The following is a 24,686-nucleotide window of genomic DNA, read 5'->3' as shown; positions in this document are numbered from 1 at the left end:
TCTGGCTGTCAAACTACAGTGCTGGGCCAGTTGTGATACAGACTTTATCTCAAGCAAATGAAAGAACTGATCCTCTCAAGCTTTATACGTACATACATATATATAAACACACACAGAGAGGTGTAGCAGAAGGCAGGAAAAGCATCATAGTCATCTGGCTGCACTAGTTTATTTACAGCTAGTTTTGCTGTCTCCTTATGATTCTGCTTTGCAAACTGTACTCAATTTCGGGATCTCCAGGTAAACATCCCTCAGGAATTTTATAGAGTGCTTAAAGGCTTATTTCTGTACAAAGGATTCCCTTGGGAATCGGGCAGCTAAGTTTTTTTATGAATCTGAGCTAATGTAGCTGAGATATAGCTGAGTCATCATTCAAGAATTTCTCAGGGTCTTCTAATTATGATGCAAAATACAGTTTGAATCTTTTTACTCTGAAGCTTTCATTTTATCCTGAAAGTAGAAACTAATTTCAAGGAAAATTAAGGGCAAAGTTACATGCTGCATATGGCAAATACTCTATTTTAACAAAAGAAGATGATAGGCATTGGCATAAGCTTGTGGAAGTTAGTGATTATTTTCTGATCTAAAGAAGGAAATCTTCAAGAATTTTAAGAAATGCTCATCCAACTGATACACATCAGATAAAAAATAGAAAAAAGGCAACATAGTTTTAAATAGTACTAAATGTGGTGTAAACTAACCTGTAACAATTAAAATCTCAAAATAAAATTTTAAATAGATTTGTTTCAATATTTTCTCCTAGGAATACCTCGTTATTGACCACTATATCTTTACTGCAAAACAATAGATTCAAACCCCAAATATTGTTATTTAGATTCTGTTCAACAGCACTCTTCAGATTCAGTAAATAAATGAATGTTGAATGTGGGTATTAATTTATTTCTAGTTAAAAATTGAAGCAAAATTCAACCAAAACGCACTTAACACTGGCTAAAGTGTCTAATGTATGCACAAGGTTAAGGCAACAGAAGTTAACACTATGAAGTCTAGCAATAAACATATGCTTTGCCTGGTGAAAAGACTTAGTAAACTAATACAAACATGAACCAACAGAAGAGCTGAGTTTATTCCTTGAGACTGACTCTTATGTAATGTGTTATAGCCTGCACAATTAAAGTATGGTAGCTTATACATAAACCAGTGTAATATACTAAAATCACGAAAGCCATAAATTTTAGGCATACAATTTTGCTGCCTCTATATTCCACAGAGCTCTCTATTGATCTGGGTTTCAATACTGAAATTTAGCTTACATACTGCTATCTTCAAACTTACACATTATATAAACAAATACAAGAGAAAATTATGTTGCTGCTTATTCTAGGTGGTCAGTTTGAAAGGTCATTTTAAACATGTTTTAACTAATTCCTTTGATTCTTTTTTTTTTTTTTTTTAATTTTCTGAGTGTACTAATTCTGAAGATTATGTTAATTTTATTCAGCTTTAAACTGAAATGGTAAGAGCACTGATTTAATATTTAGTATTTGATCCAATATTTAGCATTTATATGTGACAGAGGAAAGATTAACTATGGTAACTGAAGTCATCATTCCTGAATTTTTGTCTTGGGTCTTGCAATGAATATAAATATGCCTTCAGCAACACGTGCTGAGAGAATGCCTCAGGATCAGCAAATATGCCACTGTTTGTCCTATCTATTATTACATCATTTTAATATTTAAAGTAGTGCCTGGAGGTTACTGTGGTTTTCCACCCATTACATGCTATGACCCTGCAAAGTTGGATTTTAATTTAAGTTGGGGTGCTGGAAGCTATTCCTAGACACATTTGTACCGAAATAAATGCATGGAATTTCAGAAATTATCAGTGTTAAAGTTCTCATAAAACTCATAATTCAAGATCACTTTGCATTTTTAAGAACTAGACTTACTGCTACAAATTATTTTGACTTTTGCATAGTTTTGTGCATATATCCAGGGGAAAATAGTTTATTCAACAGTAGTAGTTGACCCTTCCAGTTTTATAGGAATGCAGGAAAGGGGTATATTTATAAGACAGTAATTCTCCAACTCTCAGCTGAAAACTGAGTTGAACATTGTAGTCACAATTAAGTTCTAAAAAAATAGTACACTGACCTTTAAATTCATAAAAACTAAATTGTGCACCAGTTTGAAACTTCAGAAATTAGCAAGAAACAGTCAAATATTAAAGCTTTACAAGTAAAAGTAGTAGATTTATTCACAATTAATTTACTATTTCCAAATAAATCTTTCACCATTAGTGTTTTATAGATATGCTAATGAATTAAAATTGCTGGGGGGGAACAACCAACATTTGATTGGTAGAAAACCCAGATGGCAGTATTTTTCATTTAATACAAATGTAAATCAACTGCATTTATTATGACTGATTTGGGAAAGTATTTTAATCTTGCAGTAGAAGTTAGAATATTAAGCTCAGGAGTAGATGGATCACGAAGGAATATGAGAACTAGCAGGATTCAAAATGGCTTTTGTTTACATAAATTACACTTTTATGAAGCTGTGGGGTTTTTAAATTTTTTTTTTTCCCTTGAAATATCTTAGCACACATGTTTATAACTGTATGCCCTTATTTATCTTTCTGGAAATAAATGGAAGAATTAGTAAGAAAAAATAAACATCTGCCCATCACTGAAACTTTAAAAAGATTACATTTTTTTAAATAAATCATGTGCAAGGTTTATCTCCATTAGCTCCCTAATTGGTTTGGTATGAAGAAAACTCCCGCATTTTCTTCAAAAATGATGGAAAAATTCTATTGTAGCATAACACATCAATGTCAACTTAATAAAGATTGGCTTAAACAGTGATGTTAGTGGTTGGCAGGATTGTACTTTTGTTCCAACCTTAACAGTGAGGTAGTGTTGTATCTCTCTATTCACAGTTTTCAATAAAAGGAGGAAAATGTGAACACACATAGGCATACATGCACACATACAGAAAACCTATTCTTTAGAATACACTGAATAAAAATGGAAGCACTTAAAGTTGCACTGAAAAATAATGTTGTGACTTTGTTCACCCAAATCCATGCTGTTTTTTAAAATTTCCATATAAATTTTCATATTATTATGTTCTAGATAAAATGAAAAAATCTCATTATTTATTAGACTCCCTCCAAAAAAGTATTTTGAAATTATTTTCACAAAGTAGAGCAGTCCTTTAAACTCATCAAATTCATTAAAACATTACTAATTATTTTGCATTAGTAGTTGACACATATTCACCATAACAAACTGTGATATTATTTGGAATAGCATCAAAAAGTCTGAAATATTTTCAATGTGCCATCTTATCTAAAGAGATAGTGGAGGGTATCTAAAGGATCACCATTCAGCTGGTCAGGCAGGAGGAAAAGAGAAAGGAGAAAAAACCTTGACAGGTAGGTGGTGCTCCATCCATCTGAAGCCTTTCACCTAGTCGGCATGTTAGGATCTCATTACCAACCAATGTAAAGCCTGGTTGACACTGGTATCTTATTATGTCTCCTGTTTGGAAAAACAAAACAAGACAAAACACAAACAAACAAAAGAAACATTAAACAGCTATTAACTGGGACTTTTAGCTTTGAAAACATTATTGATTAATGAAGTTTCTCGGCACCATATATAATGGGCTAAATGACCTCTGGCATAAACAACTTTGATTAGTCTAAGAAATGTGGTAAATGAGCATTGTGTTGCACACTATGCTACATCTATCACTGTTTTCCACCACATTATTAGTTGGATAGTTTGCTAATTTGTCTGGGTTTGACTGATGCTGTGTGAACCATCTGTCCACAAAGCTTTAAGCAATATAATTCATTGGATAACCATGATGGAACTAAATAAAGAGATAAGATCAAGTCAGTAACCCATACAATCCTGAGGGAATAAAAATTAAATAGGAACTGGATTTAGTTGATGATATCTAAATTTGGCATGGTGAGAATAAGCAATTGTAATTTTTAAATTAAGAAATTAAAAATTCATATAGTTTTATGTATGAATAAAAGTAAAAATTTGTACATTGTACACCAGCAGTTCTCTTTGGTCCAGGCAACAGAGCAGAAAAAGAAAAAAAATATATAACTAATCAAATATTGGTATATAATAAAAATAAATTTATTTTTATGTGCCATAATGTGAGCAAAACCAGCTGGTTAGACATCTCACATCTGATCATGTAAGTCATATTTCTTTGAACGATAGGTGGCTAAGTAATATTGTTAACAGGTCTTAGAAGGTCAGAATGTCATCCTCTTCTCAGATCCTCCTAATTTTTACAAATTTGATTTTACCCTTCAGGTCACAGAACCTTAATGCTGGTACAGAATATACCATTGTCTACATGTTTTTTTGTGGGGTTTGTTGGTTTGTTTCAATATAAGAAAATGTTTTATATTAAAAATTATGAAAAATGTATTTTAAAATGAAGTTACTTAGAAAGTTACTTTGTTACTTATATGTGATCTCTGAAACATAGATGGGATTCAGGAAGTACACGGAAGAGGAATGACTTCTTAAAAATTTTACTTTCAAATGCAAAACTAACATATTACAGGCATGATTTGCATCCTGAAAAGTAAGAAATTTCTGTGCATACCAGTCCTTTTTTTGAAACAAATGTTGCTTTTATTTTCTCTTATATTACCTATTTCGAATTCATCATCCTCAGTTAGAATTTCAGCATTTGGTATATTTGTTGGAGGCTGGCAGACCCGGAGCTGATAGGCTATAAACAGGAAGAAAACACAGTTGACATTCCTATACTTAGACAGTTAAGATAGCCACGCAAACATAACTGAGTTAATACCCACATTAAGAGGATAAAAATAAACATCCATTCGTTTACCTTGGAACTTTCAAGAAAATCAAAAGAAAGGAAACATATGAATATCAGAATTAATGAAAAATTGGAAGTTGCATCTGTGTTCTCAGTTATTTAATTTCAGTGGCAAAACCCTTTTCATAAATAACCTAAGAAGCTTAGAAGTGGTTGCCAATTTTCTCACTTAAGTAACCTCACCTGAAAAGCAAATATTTTTTGTATTGTGGAATCTTTGTTTTGTTTGTTTTCTTTTTATACAATACATTTTTACTGCTGAACTCTTCCATTTTTGAAACTTTGTAAAAAGGCAAGTTTTAGAATCCAAAAGATTCTACCCAGAGGCAGCATAACTGATGGACAGAAGCATTTTGAATGTGAAATTTCGCAGTAAATGAATAGTTGTGGAGCACATCTCACCTGCAAATAGTGTCAGAGAATAATTCTGCTTTCAAACTTCTCATTTGAAATCTCACATGAAATAATTTTCTGAGTTTTAACACATGTATGCAACAGCCAGGCAAAATAATTAGGTGAAACAAATGATAAAAAAGACAAGTAGGAAGAGTATGCAGAAGCTATACAGCTTCATTTTTTTACAGAGAACCTATGAGGATGGGCCTGTGTTTGGACACAGAGGAAATTCCTTTCAATCTGAATCCAGCCAAAGAAATCACACTGAAGTATTTCTACTGACAGTGTAGTCTTCCATGTTTTAAGGTGTACGCTCAGGCTGATCAATGAGTCAGATATGCCTGGTTTTCACTGATACTACATTTTCATATAGCATTGTTTTATAGGATCTTTCATTAGCAAGGAAACACCATCTACTTATGGCAGATGAAGATTCAGCTTCAGTTATACACATCTTTGTTACTTCCTGTGCTTGGATCCTTTAGTAATCGAACTGGTCAAACTTCTGTCAATCATAACATTTCTATTTTATCCAGGTAAGATCTTTTGTTGCTACTGAGTCACCCACATTTGACATCTTCCTATTCCACTACTTTTTGTCAATCGCATAATGAAGAGCCAATTAAATCAGTGAGTCAGAAAGCTAACATCCTGCCTTAGGATAAAGTAATTTAAAATAAACCACACCAAACAAACATGGAACAGCTGTGCTATTTGCATCTTTAAAAAATATATTAAAAAAGTCACCAACATAATTAAAAAATGGATTCAAATAAACAATTCATATAATTTATCTGGAATTTCTCTCATTTAGGGGTATCATTCATTTTAATCCCAAAATTATCTAATTTAAATAAATTTGACTCCTCTCAGTGCCTTGCCTTTATTGCTATAAATTGTATGTAGCTGACATGAAGGATCACAGACTCAGGGATACTAAGAGATTTATTTATCTTGACAACTTCAGTCCAAAAAGTGTTTAAGTTTCTCCATGAATAATCCTTTGTGCTGCTCAGTTTGCATCTTTATTACACACTAGAGCCCACACTTGCGGAATGACAATTTCCACAATAACAGAAGAATCAAGTATAAGGAGATCAAGGTCTTTAGAGACACTTTATTACTAGGTATGAACATTTTTACATGTGTTTGGTCATTTACTGATATATTCATACATATCAATACATACCAATTCATATATTGCTGACTACAAAGGGTCAGTTTGTCCTTCACTAACTGCTATAGGCCATTTAGATGCCCAGATCTGGAATGAAAATTCTGACCTCCCTCTGCCTAATCCTACTGGAGTCTACTCCATAATCAATTCAACTGCTGTTGCTGCTGTTTTTTTCATTGTGGGATTTAGGTCTTTTTTGTTTTGCTTTGTTATGTTTAGATTAAAGTTCCTTTAATCCCCCCAGTTTTGTCTATCTGTATTCACCTTGGTCTTTACTAGGTCAAAAAGAAAGCTTTCTACTGTCAAAATCTAACCAGGATCCAGAAGACAGACTGTAGTCTGTCCACTTTTCCTGGAATAGTCAATCCAACAGGCATTCACAGAGCACCTGAAACACCCTTGCTTCTGAATCTGTTCCCTTGTAGTGACAGGAATGCAAGAGAACACTTGGCCACAGAAGTTTTGAATGACTACAAAAAGAGGTAGAATTTGGTGCATTAATAATTAGGCATTTTCATTCAGTCAGTATTTAGTTCATTTAATTCAAGGGCAATGTTAACTACACAGTATAGTTCACTATCACTGAAATCTCTAGAATAACAGTACTTTCTTCAAAAGATTTAAATATGTACAAGAAATTTAATGACCCCCATTTTGATTACAAAGGAATTTTAGAAGCATTGTAAGCAGTGAGAAGATGAGCACCTTGAACTGCAGGGTCTTGATGCTACCTTCTTTGCTCATGTCTATTCACAGTGCATTCTTTTTTTTGGCCTTACTACCAGTAAATTTAATATCTGGTCAAGAAAATAGCTTGTTGTCATCATTCATATTAGTCTCTCATATGTTTGCATTACCCTAGTGGTGGTCAGTCATATCAGTAATAGCAAATCTTCTTTAAAAAAGTAATTAAAGTAATTTTTTCATGAGTTTTCTTCCTGCAGTAATCAGTACAGACAGTGAAAAAGTGCAATTTGTCACACTTACCATGATAACTAAGTACAAAGAAGCCACTGGTAGTAAAGTCACTGTGGAACTTGATGAGAATCTGATTGGAAGTGCTATACACGGATTCTAATGCAGTGTTGCCACTAAATTGTCCAATTTGAGGAGAAGTTTGGTCTGGTCCATCCCTAAGACAAACAGATACAAAATGATTTTTTTACTGAAAACAAATAATTTAATTTCTCCAACCAAATTTTAGTATAATGTAGTAAAATTTCTCTAGATTACTCTGAAAAGCATGAATCTCATAAAATCAGATAGCGCTGAAAGCCTTTTGAAATACTGTATGTGGATTGGAGTATAGCAGGTAGTAGATTCAAGGACAATCAAAATTTATTAGAGAACAAGATGCTCCATTCAACCACCTTTTGGAAGTAATATTCTTATTTTTAAATAATTGCAGCAAGCTCAAAATTATTGAATTTGTGATCTTACTTCATTTTCCTGCCACTAACTCTGCTCATATTTACTTATCTATGCTTTCAAAAGTGGCTATCAGAAAATAAATAAACTTAATACTGCTCACCTTGCCCAGTTTTTTGACTTTGGTCATTTCTAGGAAAATTAAGAGATGAATACTATTTAATTTTTAAAAGGTGAGTGAATACTGGCTTCACTAAAAATAAAAACAAAATGCTTATACTCCACTGAATACAAGATTTTACTTGAAATCTGCATGTGGGCATTTATAAATGTAGATTTTATTTATAATGATTATTTTAAGGATGCTACTTTTAGAAATTCTGTAATGTCAGAATTTTTTAACCTAGCTTCCCCCCCCAATTAAATGTTACTATTTATAATTTATAGTAAATATGGTCACGTAAGAATTCTTTTAAAGTTTGTTTTTATGAGTAGTTTAGAGTTTTCTGAATCAATTTCTTGCTGAGAGAGTTGTGCAATGCATTTTATATAAATGGTTGTGTCTCTGGCACAGGTAAACATTCATATAAATGTTGGTAGTTTTAACCAAAACTAAGTATGACACACAGTTGATTGATTTCTTAAATCCTTGTTCACATACATTGATCGATATTATTTTGTACTATTTATTATGATTTAGACAATACAGGTACTGCTGGTAAGGTCACTGCTACTTCATTTCAGTAGAAAAATTAAATCAAAGTTAGTACTAAACAATAGTGGAACTGTACGGAGGACAAAATCATGATGCAAGGGCATTACATTTTCCTACTCGCTTCCTTCCAGATCAGAATTGATGAACATTAAAAGTTTAAATTTTCTAATTGTTATTGGCATAAGATATTTTAACTGAAAATAATTTAAAAATAAAATGAGTATTTTTTGTTTTGAAAATTTTCCAGTAATACATTTCTCCAAATTCTTTCACATTGTCCCTTCCCACACCCTTCTGTTTTATCGGGGAAATAGTATGATTTGAAGAAGCATTTGAATTGTCAAGAAAATGTATTTTTTCCATTTGAAACAGCTATCAAAATTTCTGATCAGTTGTGAATAAATAATATCCCAGAAGTGGCATAAGCTATTTAATTATATAGCCATCATGTACATAATACAGTTTATACAGGTATATAAATCATACATAAGTAACAACATGCATGATATATACATTAACAGCATAATAGATGCTTTAATTTCAGAACATTCTCCTAAAAGTGTTGTTAATCTAAATAGGATACAAAACATCTAAAAAAAAATCAGCAAAGAACACATAATGAAATAAAACTGAGGTTTTACCTTTGTCATGGTATATACAATTACTTTTACTGTAAGAACGAAGTTTGTAACACAGCCAGGAGTACAACTGAAAGCACATGAAATCACTTGGTAGAAAGGAAGAGCTGAACAGAAGAAGCACTAGAAATGGACAGTAGTGTTCTAGTTTGTGTGGGATGAAATAGAGGAAAGACGTCTGTATGCACACAAAGGTATAATTTAATTCAGGAAAGATTCTAAAAGTCAGCCTAAATTTGATACACAAAACAAGTGGTGAAGAGTTAAAGGGATTCAAAATTATCTGAGTTTTATCAGGGCAATAGTCTGGGTGCATACTCTGATCAAATTTTGGTTAGACTTTAAGGCAAAGCAATCAAGTATCTGGGATGCAGGACAAGACAGTTTGTAGAACATAAGATGAAAAAAACCCAGAACCTACAGAAATGATCACAAAAGTGTACAGAGAACTGTTTAGGAAAGTAGGAATGAAATCCTGAGTTATATGAATTTACATGAATCCAAATCAGATCTCTGTGCAACAGAAAACATAAAATGAATAATTAATATTCCAAATTGCCTCTCATTATTTTGCACTGCTCAGACTACAAGACTACTCTCTCAACATGCGGATTTTCAATCTGCAGATTCAATAATCAGTGGATTATTGTTTTAGGCAAGCTCCTAAAACGTCTTAGCCACTATTGAAATGTCTAGGAGACTTCCCGGTAACAGTTTCAAGATTACTGCAGGAGCTGTTATACTTGGTTACAGCCTCCTGCCTTTACCAACCTTGCAACTAAGCAAAATGGGGGCTTCATCATCTGAAAGATTCATGATAGACACGGATTCAGGTATATAGAGAATATAATTTGTTTACAGCTATTGTTAGCTCAACTCTTTTTGTCATAGCCAAATACAAATAGAGTCTCTCCTTTTACGTACTGTCAGTTTAAAAGAAGCCTGCCTGGAAGAAATGAAGAAAGTGTTGCTGTAGTTTCTTGTATTAACACTCTAAACATTGTAATACACAGCTGCAACTGCTTATTATCACTCCTTTCTTAAGTATTACTTCTCTTGGTTGTTGCTAAGCTGTCATAGCCTACTTCTGAACGCTCTTCTTCATCGAGAAACTGAGGCACACTATTATTGTCTTTGAATTCTTAAGACAAGGACTATGAAACTTCATGTCCAGTGCTATCTAGAGGGAATGGTACATTGGAAAAAACGGATTAGTGCAAATCACTCATTTCCCCTAGACAGAACACCAGTGTCAAGGGAGAAATCACAAATACACTCCTTTTAATTCATACTTTGTTGCATTATGTCACATGAAGATTAAATAAATGCCAAAAGTGTTTTCTTACCAGACAGTTATGAAATCATATATTGGCTCTGTTTGGAGAACTGTGAAATTGATATAGATTCCATTCCCAGGTGGTACCCTTACAAGCCAGAAGCAGTCTTGAAAGTTTGGATACTCATCAGGGTATCCTGGAGAGTATATGGTGCCATTCATTGCAGTTATATTTCCTCCACAGAGGGCTATAAAAAAGACATTTGTTTTTAAAAAATATTAGAAGCTTCTCGCATTCTTCTTAAACCATGTAAAAGCCATACTTTTGAACATGTTTGGTATACTATAACTAGATTATGTAAAACCATTGCTGTTTATAGAAAACAGATTTTACTGAGATATTTGCAGAGTCCGAAGTCCATTTTGATATTATTGGTCAAACCTAAAAGAAAAAAAAAGTAATTCTGATGTCATAAATGCTATCAGAACTGGAACTAAAGTAATATTTAGACATTGGATTAAATTATTCCCTGCATAATTGAAAACCACTTTGTTATGGCTTTGTGTAAACACCAGCTACAAATTAGCAGTGAAACACATTAATTGCTTTCATTTATTGTCACAAGAAGGTATCCAAACAAAATTATCAGGTGAGAGAAGAGATATGCTAAGTTGATGCAGGATGTGTGTGGGAAAATTAGAGCGGAATTTGAAAATGAAAATATTGTGTGCAACAGTATGAATAGCAATTTTGCATTTCCTCAGATAAATTATGGTAGACAAAGTAAGAGTCCTTCCTCTAATTCTTGTTGAAGTGCACTAATTTTAGACATTATACAGTGCAAGACTGACCATACAGCTTTTGGACTTTCATAACTATTAATTTCAGGAAAACTATTTGTCCAAACTGTACACTTTTCTCCACAGACGTTTCAGATGCATGTTGAATATGACACCACCCTGTTATTACAGAAGGGAAATTATGTTATAGAAGCCTAGTTCTGGATAAGTGAGCAAAGCCTAAAATGGTATAATTTGCTTTATTTTGCACACATTCCTCTCCACTCCACCCCAAATGGACATGTAATGGCAACCCAGATTCCCTAAAATATGCTTAAGAACCTCTAACCAGAGAGCAGGTTGTTGGAAATATAGGTTTGACATATAGGAATTATGCATTGTTTGTATTTAGGTAAAGCATGTGTTATGGTTTATACATATACTTTGGTGAGGAGCTGTAGGGTAAGGAGACTTTCATAGTCACACCTCATCCATTCAGACTCAACAGCTGGTATACTGCTTGTCTTCAGCTTTTAGCTTCAAAGTCTCAAGGGGTTTTGAACACTGCAGACAGAATTGATTTTGCAGCAGGGTCTTAGGGGAGTGAAGACATGGGCTGATGACTGTCAGGCAGTGAGATTTCTTGGAAAAGAAGAGGGAACAGATTCTGAAAGGATGAAAGTGAGGGACATGAGTTAAGAAGGGTCAGAGAGTATTAGATGGTGCTGAGCACAGGTTAGAGGGATTTTAGGTACATGAGGATGCAAGGAGAAGAGAATAAGACTGTTTAAACAGGAACCCTGTTTAGTGATATTTGATTCAGACTGTCTGCTTCAAGAAGTCTGAGGCATTAACAAGCCTTAGTATATGCTGCCTTACAATAAAGATATTAAAGCAAATACAAATTTAAAACATACTGTACATTTCTGGCACTAGGCATATACAAAAAAGTCCACTTTAATGCTTTTGAACACAAGCACTTTATCTCAAATCAAACCAAGTGCAACTAGAAGATACCTAATTATCTTTTTCCTTCAACAATAAAGAAAAAAAATCAAAACCATCAGTAGCATACAAAAATGTCAAAAACTCTTTACTAAAAATACCACAGTAAATAATTGCTTTACAGGGGGTACAAAACCCCCTGTAATTTAAGAAATTTCTCTGGGAGTTGAGTAACGTTGGCAGTAATCAAGCAGCACAGCACATGTTACATCTCCATTATCAATTAGGTTGATTTTTTTATCTGCATCTTTTCATATCACATGAAGTAGAAACAAAGAACTTCCAGTCACTGTCTGGAACTTCATCAAAAGTGATACTCAGAACAGCAACATACTTTGCACATCTTAAAATTTACTAATTAAATTCTTGGTTCCAATAAGGTAATTCAAAGAAACAGAATCACTCAATTCAGTAAATTATTTGTCTTGATTCTGGGGCACAGAAAATACAGCTAGAACTAAGTAATAGGGAAAAGCTAAGCTGTTTAGCAGTTAAGACATGAACCATTACTATTCCTTCAGGATGCAGAAAATGGGAGTTGAAACTTAATTGTGATGAATTAACTTCTTCCCCTTTCAAAAGACAGTGTAGGTGTCATCCCTCTTTTATATGATAAGGCTTCTCCTTCTGAATTCAGTATCAGATACGTCTTAATTTAGCTACCCAGAATTGCCTGTGGCTCACTGACTCCAGAAGGAATTCTGACTAATGAGGCTTCTAATTTAAGTATCTAAATTTAGGTAGATGATTCAGAATACAATGCAAAAATCCAGAAAAGAAGGTGGCTTTTTTTTTTTCCCCAGGCATTGCTCTTCAACTTGCTTTGTATTGAGGATCCCATTCTTAATGCCGAGCTTTTACCATTCAATATAGAGGGAAGTTAGGCCTTTAATTCAGGTCCTGAATACCACTCCTGAAACTGTGGAGCGTCTTCATGGCATATGAAAGTTGGCACTCAACACCTCGTACAGATCTCATCTTTGTGGAAACCTGTGTCTAGACATATAGAGAACTTTACAGTCAATAACTTAATTGCTAACTGCATTTAGATCTTGCGGTCCCAGGAGTATAGGATTTGGGGCTGACAGTTTTGAATATGAAGTATCTTCACTGTGTCTATGTTCTTCCAGGAATCTAACATTGCTGTCTGAATGTTGCCATAATTGTGACAAACCTGGAGGTTCCAAAAGAAAGTGATTATTTCATATGGAAGAAAATTCAGCCCTCAGTTCCACAAACAGATTTTGCGGTGCACAGATATTTCTCAAAGAGATTTCTGTGTTACCAAAACATCTATCTTTGTCTGTTTCAGAGTCTGATAACACTGGATGACTGACCTTCTTTGGCCTGCTGCTTAGGTACAGGTTCCTTTCAGCATAGCTAGGGATAAGATAAACACCTCTACAGAAACTTCATATACATTCATTCTGTCTCCTTAAAATTTCAGCTATGTACAAGCCACAGTTCCTTGAATCTGCTTACCTTCTGCAAGCATATCAGTGTAAAAAAATGTAAAAGGTTAAAAAATATAATTTTAAAAAATTTCCCATTCACAAAAAATATGTGTAGCAAGGACTTCACACAGCATTGACCAGAGGACAACTGCACTTTATGCCACCTTTGACATTTTTTTCTAACTGATGAGACAGAACATAAGTGGCCAGAGTTGGGGAACTGAATTTTTTATTCTTTTTTCTTGATTAAGTGCAGAGCTTTTACTCTGTAGCACCACCTAGATTAAAAAGCAGCACAGGTCTCTACACTCCAGACCTTAAGCTTAACCTTCCAAAAATAAACTTATTAGCTCAGAGAAGTTTTCAGAGATTTCACATTTCCACGAAATGTTTCAGTATCTCTGCAAAAATATTCACGTGCAAAATTGAATACTTCCTCTGCAAAGACCACAAAATAAAAATACAGGTCTCTATAAGTTGAAAAGCTGAAATGATTTCAGTTAATAGTCCTTAGGAAGTCTTACAAATAATGAAGGGTTCATGGGTCACTCAGAACATACCTTCACATCTGGGGAGAGGATGATTCCAGTTACGGCTGATGCCATGAAGACAAGTCAGAGCTGAATTCCCAATTAATGTGTAGCCAGGAAAACACTCAAATGAAATCGTTTGTCCCACAGTAAAGTCATTCCCGATAACAAAACCATTACGAAATGGTCGAGGGTCAGGACAGCTTTGTAACTGATATGCTGAAGTAAATAAATAATAATAATGGGAAAAAAAATAAGCAAAATACAAATTCCAATTACTTAAAAAATAAAAGCTTTTCATTAGAATAAAATTAAAAAATCATGGACATCCCATATGTCTTAAATTCCATCTCAGTGACAGTCAAAATCATTGGTCTTACACCAGGAGAATCACAGTGAAACATTCCCACAGCAATTCTGGAAATATGCATAAAAATTAGTATCCAATTCCAAACCTCATAAGTAAAACATGATACTACAACCAAAGTTTAAATGATCTTATGTTCTTTACACTTTGATAATGTGTCTGTGTGTGTTTGTGTGTAAACAAATACCCAACACCCTACCCTACAGGTTTTTGGAACAGGGTCCATGAGGGCAAAAAATGAGACTAGCCCCTTAATTTTATCTTTTAATGTTAGTAAGTACAGGAGTAGTGCACTAGAGAAGAGAGTAGAAAGGAATTTAGACTTTGTGGTTTCTCTGCTTAGATCTTCAAAAAGTTAGGCCACTTTCTGGCTCTTCAAGACTACAAATTGCTTCCAAGTGCACCCTAAGTACACCCTAATCAAAATGGATCCAAGCTGCTGACAATGAAAATTAAAAAGGCTGCAGAAGAGTATCTAAACTAGAAGCATGGGAAAAAACTAACAGGTACAGAAGACTGATGTGATGCCATGACAGGGAGGAGCTTAACAGCCAATGCACCTCTAAAAAAGGTGCAGAAGAATGACAAACAGCAGAATTACAATAAATAGGAAAAGCAAATCAGGTAGCCTACACCGCATGTTGAGCGATGCATACAGTATTAAGGAACAGAACAAGGGCCAAAATAAGAAGTCCTTTCACACCACTATAGGAGCCTAAAACACAGGAGGTATGATCTAGAATGCTTAAACCAACCAAGAGCCCTGAAGTGAAAGGCATGGCATAGAGCAGCAGGATGCAGTGTTGCCAAGTGACCACCTTTCCAAGACTGAGAGGGCAGAGACTTCCAGGTGGGAGAGCATCACTGTTGTTTACAAATATATTAAGAGCCATAGAAGAAAAATACTACTGGAAAAAAAGCAGCACTACAGAATACTCATAGATGGAAATTAAACATCGAGAAATATAAGTAGTACTGAGCTGCTTCTACAAACGTTTAAACAGGAAAATGATAGTGAACAGGACGTCTTAAGTAAAATTAGAGAACCTGCAAATATACACAGGTAGTAGTAACGGAGTACCCAAATATCCACCTTACCAGGATGACTTGAAGAAATAAAATTTTGAATGCTGGAAATAATTGTTCCCTAGAACAAGCAGTTGCAAAGCCCACAAGAAAATATGTTATTTTAGATTTGAACAAGCTTGGTACTCAAGCCTTAGTTCGAGAAGTATTCATGGGAGAGCTGCTCAATAATAGCAGTCATAATGTGGTTTGATTGTACTGGGAGGGAGCAAGTAAAATAAACCAGCACAGAGATATTCAATTTTCTAGAAAGGAAATTATACAAAAATGAGGTAAGGCAGATTGGAATCTGCTAATTGACACTACTTTAAAAGACCAGGTAAAACATGTTCTACACTTCAGAATAAAAAAACCACTAAGGTGGTTCAGAAAAATGCCTGTGTGACTTAGTAGGAAAGTTAAAGAAGCTGCAATAGGGAAAAGACTGGCATTTAAATAATGGAAGTCTGTCTTTCAAAAAAATCATAAAACATAGCAGGTCAAATTTAAATAGAAAATAAAGAGAGCAAAAATAATTTGAAAAATGTCTTGCAGAAGATGTCTCAGCTGATCATAAAAAAATTATTTGACAACATCAGAAGCAAGAAGTCAGCTAGGGAACTGGTGGGACAGTTCATGACAAATGAGTAAAAAGGGACTTTTATGGATTAGGATGCCACAAGAGAAAAACTCAATACATTCTTTGTATCTATCTTTACTGCTGAAGATGGTGTAGAGATTTTCAAACAAGATGCAGTGTTTGTATTATGCAGGTATAAGGCACTAGATCAATTTGAAGTAAATACAAAAGTACTACACTAAATAGGTAAGACAAAGGACCAGGAGCAGATGGCTTTCACCCAGAATAGCTGCTGAACCAAGATGCGTATCTTATCATTTCAAGATCTGATCTAGAGGAGTGGTGATTTCCCAATGTAATTCACATCTATCTTTAAAGGGATCCTTGAAATTACAGATCAGTGAGTCTGACTTCTATACATCGTAATATGATACAGCCTATAATAACGAATAACATTACTGACCACATGGCTAAACATGGCTTCTTGGGAAAAAGATTGGGGTCGATATGGACAGATGTTAACAAATATCATGAAGACAGTGAAAAGTCTGAATGCGAAAATGCCATCAAATCCCACAGTAATAGAATTAAGAGTCTGACAACAACTGTGGATGCTGGAAAACTACAAAAGAAACTAGCTAGGCTTCTGTGCTGCTAAGTAGCATTCCTTTTTGCCATTTGGAAGTACCGTACCGAGCTAGATGGAGCTGTTTTCTGATCCAATAGGGGTGTCCTGGTTTCAGCTGGGATAGAGTTAATTGTCTTCCTAGTAGCTGGTACAGTGCTATGTTTTTGAGTTAGGTATAAGAAGAATGTTGATAGCACACTGACGTTTTCAGTTGTTGCTACGTAGCATTTAGACTAAGTCAAGGATTTTTCAGCTTCTGATGCCTAGCCAGCAAGAAAGCTGGAGGGGCACAAGAAGTTGGGAGGGGACACAGCCAGGGCACCTGACCCAAAGTGGCCAACGTGGTATTCCATACCATGTGACGTCATGCCCAGTATATAAACTGGGGCGGGGCAGGGGGGATCACCGCTCCGCTCGGGGACTAACTGGGCGTCAGTCGGCGAGTGGTGAGCAATTGCATTGTGCATCACTTGTATATTCTAATCCTTTAATTATTACTATTGTCATTTGATTAGTGTTATCATTATTAGTCTCTTCTTTTCTGTTCTATTAAACCGTTCTTATCTCAACCCACAAGTTTTACTTCTTTTCCCAATTTTCTCCCCCATCCCACTGGGTGGGGAGGGAAGTGAGTGAGCAGCTGCGTGGTGCTTAGTTGCTGACTGGGGTTAAACCATGACAAGGGGTTTTCTGTTTTTACATTCTTATTTTTAAGGAAAAGGAGAAATAAACCTGTCTATAATTTTTCTTGGTTTTCTCAGAAGAATTAAAAGGCTCTGTAATGAACTATGAATATCAAAGATTTGATAGCAAACAAGTAAGATTTGAAAATAAGCCTCTCACATCTTTTCCAAGGAGATTTGAAACATTGACTTCTTATCACAGAACTGGGAACGAACAAGTCTTTTACTGCTCTCTTAGCAGTAGTTTTTAAAGTTCTCTTACTCCTACAAATTGTATCATACTCCAAATAAGAAGTGAAGAAAATCTTAGCATGCAATTTAAGTCATAAACTGACTTTTTCTTTAAAAGCTAATACTTTTTACAGTGGATCACTTCCAGAATGTTACATAGAGTTCAAGTCAACTTGGACTTTTTACTATTGAAATAATAATAGGAGACTGTTCTAAAGTAAAAACTCTTTAAATCATCCTTCGATGTTATCATGAAAACACGTATAGTTTAAAATATACATTTGACCTTTTTTTGTGAACAGTGATGATCTAAACCCTTTTAAATGAATCTGCAATTATATAAATAGAATTATGATCTTGCAGCCTTCACCAGCTCAGCATGACCTACTTGAGTACAACAGAACAAGAACCTTCCAGCGCTATTGCCAACTAGGAAATAAAATCGATTTGGAGATTTCTGAGTTGGCATTATTCTGTACTAGCCTACATGGATCCAGTACTCTAAAACAATACTTAGTTCTTCCCCTTCCAGAACCCAAGACACAAAACTGAGATTCCCATATGCTTACAAAGATTGAACAATAGAGATGCTTACTTTGTAAAGCCAGGCAATGTAAATTAATATGCCAGCCAAATTCAGATATGGGTAATTATCTGTTTGCCTACATTTGAACTGCTTTTTAAAGAGCATATGCAATTATTTTTCCTTTTTCATCTTAATTTTCTGCATTCGTCTGTTTGATCTTGGTGCATAACACTTTGGTTTGCAACACACAAAATCTTTTATTTTATGTTTATCTTTTAGAAATGCCAAAAAAAGAAATAACCTTCAACAGCCACCCTGTTCTCACATAAGAATGTCAAAAATCTCACCTTGATATACAATATGAAATCCTTGTTTGTTCTGTGAGTAATCGCTGTGAAAGTATAAGCTGGTTTCATGAGTTGTGCTGAACAAAGAGGCTGGTAGCTGAGGGCCACTTAGTCTCCCAATAACAGTGCTAGTTTCTGTAGATCCACTCCTAACTTCTAAGTAATCATGTATGGTCTCCGTTGAGAAATTCACAAACTGCAAATGGACACCTGAAAAACATCATCAGTAAATAAAAGCCACTAGTATCAATACCAGGAGGGAGAACAAAGTATGTACATTTTACACTGTTAATATCAGAAAATAATGTAACTAGTGGAAATGCATGTGTTACGCTCCTTGATGCAGTCCATGGAATTCAGTTTGAAGCATTCTTTCTCCTCATGCACTACTAATTCTGAGAGGCTGGCAAGCTAAGAAATGCTAACACTGAAATACTAACATGATCTAAGGCATTGAACTGTAGTGTATTTTATGCCACTTTTTGGCAAAGTTTGTTGTTTGTGCCTTTAGGGCAAATTTCAGTTCTGAACATTGAATACATTCATTTTAGTTAAAGCTTTCCTGTTTTCAATTGCATAAAATAGTCTCTAGTTCTATTAAAAGAAAACATGCTTTTTGTGCCACACCTAAAAAAATCCAGTGACAGAATTCTACCCCAGAGATAGCTGCATTTCAGTTGCATATAAACTGATCTCTCAGCTTATATATATTAATATATATATATAAAAAAAATAATGAGGCACAGTAAAAATTGTGCATATAACATGTATCACATATATTGTAAGAGTATGTAGAAGGACAGTGTCTGCTCCTTTAAGGGTATCTGGTCAAGGACATTTTTCAATGAAGCAAGGTAAAATAAGAAAAGAAGGAAGCCATACACAAGATAGAGGGACACAAACCTGAAGGAGGATGTGATGAAAACCAAACCTGGTCAATCACACTAACTGATGAGGTCAAGTGAGAGTGTGAAAATGTTTATTCCAGCGAGGTCATCTGATCAGGGACTTTGTATATTGGGAAACCAGTGGAAAAGGGGAAAACCAGAAACCAAAAATATACAAAGACACAGACCTGACAAAGCAAACATGGAGCCAATGACAAGAAACAAACCTTGTCAGTCACACTAACTGATGGGCTGTCAAGAAACTACAGGCACAACTTCCAGGAAGATCAACCTGGACTTTGCAACTGATAAGATTGTAAACCAAGAGTATGTCATACTGGGAGGGGTGCAGGAATTGGTAGACTTATACAAACCCCTGAGGGCACGCACAGGGGAAAGGGGAGCAGGGAGGAACAAAGATGGAGGTAGACAGAAAAGGGCATGAAAGGGGCTGGTTGCGTGTAAAATGGGGCGGGTCAGTACATTTTTCTGGCTAAGCCCTGCACCTGATCACCAGTCTGTCCTACCATCTCATATCTTCTTATTAAATCTTTTCTTAACTATCTCTCTGTGTTAATCTCACTCTCTATCCCATGTGCACGTGTGCTGCAAGGACTAAGTGCCAGCTACCGGTGAGATCCGTATCTGTGAGTAGAATTTGGTGCCAGCTGCTGGAGTCAGACCAGGGTTGTGGTTGCCCCTGGCCTGTAGTGCTAGCTACTGGAGCTAGTCGGGGGGTCTCAGTGCCATTTACTGGTGAGACCTCTGTGTGTGTGTGAGGGTGAAAATTGGTCCCAGCTACTGGAGTCAGAGCAGGGGTGTGGGCACCCTGCTGCCTGTGGTGTCAGTTACTGGGGCGAGTTAAAGGCCATAGCTCTCTGGATCTAGGGAGGGTCCTAGCGGGGTTCTGAGCAACCTGATGTAGTTGAAGGTGTTCCTGCTCGTTGCAGGGGGATTGGACTAGCTGACCTTTAAAGGACCCTTCCAACTCAAACTATTCTATGATTCTACAGACCTTGTGCCCAGAATGTCAGCTAATGGGGGTACCAGTGTGAATGGACTGAGTGCCAGCTACTGGAGTCTGAGCAGGGGTGTTGGTGCCCCTGGCCTGAAGCGAGTGCAGGGTTCTTTAACTTCCAGCCACTGGGGCAGGAATGGTGTGTGTTCTCAAAACCAGTTACTGGGGAGACTAGTGTGAGTGAGGTGAGTAAGGAGCTCAGTGGTGGCAGCTGGAACGAGATGGTGGGTCACAGCCCATATGGCTGGTGCTGGCTGCTGGGAGGGCACGCGTCTATATCTTCCCCAGTGCCGGTGTGGGTGTGGGTGCTCGTGTGTCATCTGCTAACAAACTTCAAACTGGACCAGCCAATGAGTAGGGAACCCGTGAAGCAAGTAAGAGGGCCTGAAATCCAGACAGGGGTGCTGGGCAGACAATCAAGGGATCTGCAAACGTGTGTGTGCTTGTGAACCTAGAGAGTGTTTTGTGTGTGCCTGCACTAGTGACCTTCTGTCTCTGCCAGCCCAAGCAGAGGAGGGGACTTGACTGCCTATGCTTGTGTTTTATTTGAGTCCTGTATGTAGGTGCTGTTGAAGGCAGCACCTCCTGTTGGCAGTCTGAGTGACCATCCAGGTCAGTGTGCGTGTCTGTGCTCAGCTTCATTACTATTTGAATCTGCAAATGGGAAAGTGGCAGCCATGTCCCTCAGCCTGGGCAGAGACCTTACATCCCTGGGCACCAGGCTGGGCTCCAGTGGCTGGGCAGGAGGGTCCTGGGATGGAGTGGCTGGAGGAGGTAGCTGCACGCCTTACATCCCTTAAGATACATATTATTTTTGAGTCAAAAAAATGTAAATTATATCATCTAGCCATCATTCATCAGTACCTCTCCCACTAAACATACAGTTCATACACACACTCCGTCATATGATGATCTTGCCAACAGAAATTTCTGATTATTTAATTCAGTAAGGAACAGAAAGGTAGCTTACTATCCATTAGCAAGTCCTCTCTCCTAACCAGATGATGTATTACTACGATTATATGGCAGGACAAGAAGAAAATGCTCAGCAGCTGAGTGGTTATAGGAGTCTTTAAACATTTTCCTGTTCATACATATTTCTATATAAGTTAAAACAAAGTAGAATTTGTATTTTATCTGGAGTTAGTGCAACTATGGAATGATAATGCAGTATTTTCATTAAGAAGATGACTGAGTCCCACTGGTGTTTCTGGCAAAGACAATCAACATGATTTCATATAAAATTGAAAGGAAAAGATATAATGTCAGATTAATTATTGAAAAGTCATGAATAATTTTGTAACTCCTAAACTGTAATAGCTAAATAGTGTTTGCCACTGTCTTTTAGAGCTTTTTCCGCAGATACCATGTAAAGTTTACGAATGGTTTTCTGAAGCATGTAACATTTCATACACTACAGGAAAAAAGGCTGGTGCATAATTAAATTACTGTTACCTTGATAATTTCTGTCTCCCTTTATCTGAAGATAGTCTATATGTCATAAGAAAGTTTCTGCTTTAAGTGTCATTCTTTGACTTTGCCAGCCTTCCAAGTATTTCCTACACAGAGAATCCAGTTATATTCAAACTTTGCTCTTTCTCTATCCATGACATTTGTAGGCTTGGCCTTTTATTTGATTCTGTGAACCAAACACTTGTCCAAAGGTTAAACTGTCATTAATAACTGCCAACTCATGCTGTCTAATTTTTTTCTCTTTCACCCACTTCGTTCGATACAAAACCAGCTCTAATATATTTTTGCCCATCATTCTGCTCTCTGTATTCTACTGCCTTTCACTATGAGTTCCTGAACCATATCAGTCTTCCAAAGCATTAATCCTTTGCTCAGCCTGTAGTACCTGCCTCTGTCTCAGACTTCTGCTTGTTAGACTGGCTTTTTCTATGGCTTTTCGCAGTTTGGACATCCCTCTTGAATGAGTATTTCATATATTTATATAATATCTAACCATTAATCTTGTAAAGAATAGCAACAAACCATATAAAGTAACCTTGTAAGTTGATTGAAATTAACATTGTGTCATTGGTTTAGATTACACCATTAGCTAACTTAAAGTGGAAAAGCTTATGATCTGTAAATTTTAACCAGGAAAAAATCTTGTTAGAAGCACTTAAACAAGTGAAAGCCCATAGGAATTTCCCATGATGGTGTTTCTGAGTTTTTCTGTTTACTACTCAGAAGAGTTAGATGTAAGTACCTCCACTGGACTAGAACCACAGCATCACTAAAATCAGTTTTAGCCATCACTTTTTCAATGTCATTTTTTTCATTTTTACAATGAACTTATACTTTAATTTTCAATTAAATTTTAATCATATCCTGTTTAGAAATGGTCGAAAATGTCGAGCACATTTCAATCTGTGCAATTTTAGTCTTCATATAGAAAAGGGAGCATTTAGTTTTCCCGTACATGAACTGGAAAACTAGCAGGGATCTGCATGGGATCTGAAGATTCTAGACAGCATTATGACTCATGACAAAACATTAGAAGCTGTCATGTCAAGCTGTCTAAAATTCATGTAATGGCAGAATTAAAGTATCAATGCTACTTCTGTAAAATGCTAATAAAAAAAAATAAATTATTGACTTGAATATTGTGACTTTTGAACAAAATGCAAACATAACAATTAGGTTCTATATGGAAATCCCTATCCTGACATAATGTACTTCCCACAGATAGATTCTGTTAAGTCATTGTTACTGAATGTTTAATATTACTCAGTTTAAACAAACCATGCACAACAATTGGCTTTCATTTAAATGATAGGTGAACAGGGATCCTGGGACTTATAATCAAAAAGATCATAGAAGTGATTTTAAAAAGAGGAGAGAAAGAATCTGGACAGATGCAGAAGGGAAAACTACTTGGGATGTCACATTCAGTTACTGTGGAAGACCCAGAAATTCTGTATCATCAAGTAAAGTTGACAGAAGATGGCAAGTATAAAATAGAAAAGAGTGAGGCGTGTCTGAAAAAACAGCTTCCCATTCAACTAGTATATAAAGAAAAAAGTCCAAGCGCATGTGCTCCTACAAAAGTGCCACAAGTATAAAAAATTAGATGGCACAACTCTATTGGCCAACTTTGAATAAAGATTTTGCAATGATAGATATATAAGATCCACCGAAAGTTGCTCAAGGGGTTAGCTAGTGTAACTGAAATGCTGATATTACTTATGCAAAATCATAGTGAATGCGAGAAGTTCTGGTGATCAGAAGAAGTCTGAAGATATATCCACTTTTAAGACAAGAAAGAGGACCTGGGCAATGGCAGTTGCAGGTTCACTGCAGTCCATGGAAAGATTATGGAACTTGGCTAATTGGAGGCAATTTCCAAAAACATAAAAGATAAAAAGGGACTCAGGAGTGGTCAACATGGATCTACTAACAGAAAATCAACCCTGATCAACCATTATTTCCTTCTATGATTAAACTGAAAAAGGGAGAACTGTGGATATAATGGATTCTCACTCTGCTATGACTTTTGACTCAAGTCTTCTATAGTGTTCTCATCTGGAAGTTGAACATATATGAACTTGATAAATGGAGAGGAAGTACGTTAAAAATTAATGGAACTTCAAGGCTCCAAGAGTGATAATGAGTCATTCAACGTCCACTTGCTAGCCACTAACAAGTACAATATTCTATGGGTTGATATGGGAGCTTATACTATTCAACATCTTCATGAGACACCTGGATAATGAGAATGTATCTTTATCAGAAAATTGTAGTATATGTTAAATGAAAAACCAAGAACCTTGTAGCTTTTCTATTCTAGATCTTTCTTTTAAGCTTTGATAACTTCTTTAAATGAATTATAATTCTTTTTTTTGCCAGAATAAATATTCACAATATTTTAAATTCTATGTTCAGTTTTTTGAATCCATAAAAAACCCAACAAATTTAATCCATGAAAGAACACATACCAAAACCAATAGGCAGTTTTATTGTCCATGTGCAATCCAAACTGCTAGGGTAGTTGCCAGGAAACCCAGGGCTGAGGATCACACCGCTGAAGTCCGACATGCCACCACCACATTGTGCTGAAAAAAAACGCAAAGACATTTTTCAGAGGAGTAGAATGAGCTAAAAAATTAATCCAGAACATTGAACATCCTTCCAACATTAATAATGTAATAACTAGGTT

The 24,686-nt window shown here is 35.7% G+C and overlaps 1 protein-coding gene across 4 annotated transcripts in view; it reads right to left on the bottom strand.

Moving 5' to 3' along the window:
• Positions 1 to 24,686, bottom strand: part of CSMD3 (CUB and Sushi multiple domains 3) — a 756,594-nt gene that overhangs the window by 98,013 nt on the left and 633,895 nt on the right. For all 4 annotated transcript variants that reach the window (XM_030011520.2, XM_030011521.2, XM_030011522.2 and 1 more), the window contains 7 exons: positions 24,466 to 24,582; positions 18,617 to 18,826; positions 14,220 to 14,408; positions 10,491 to 10,668; positions 7,411 to 7,556; positions 4,659 to 4,739; positions 3,398 to 3,511 (listed from right to left, as the gene is read on the bottom strand). In XM_030011520.2, coding sequence (XP_029867380.1) covers positions 3,398 to 3,511; positions 4,659 to 4,739; positions 7,411 to 7,556; positions 10,491 to 10,668; positions 14,220 to 14,408; positions 18,617 to 18,826; positions 24,466 to 24,582 — 1,035 coding nt within the window. The remainder of the gene's footprint in view (positions 1 to 3,397; positions 3,512 to 4,658; positions 4,740 to 7,410; positions 7,557 to 10,490; positions 10,669 to 14,219; positions 14,409 to 18,616; positions 18,827 to 24,465; positions 24,583 to 24,686) is intronic.

Source organism: Aquila chrysaetos, chromosome 4 (genome assembly GCF_900496995.4).
Source record: "Aquila chrysaetos chrysaetos chromosome 4, bAquChr1.4, whole genome shotgun sequence".
NCBI classification, from domain to species: Eukaryota; Metazoa; Chordata; class Aves; order Accipitriformes; family Accipitridae; genus Aquila; species Aquila chrysaetos.
The sequence above is the reverse complement of the archived record's forward strand: the minus strand, read 5'-3'. Positions and strand labels throughout refer to the sequence as shown.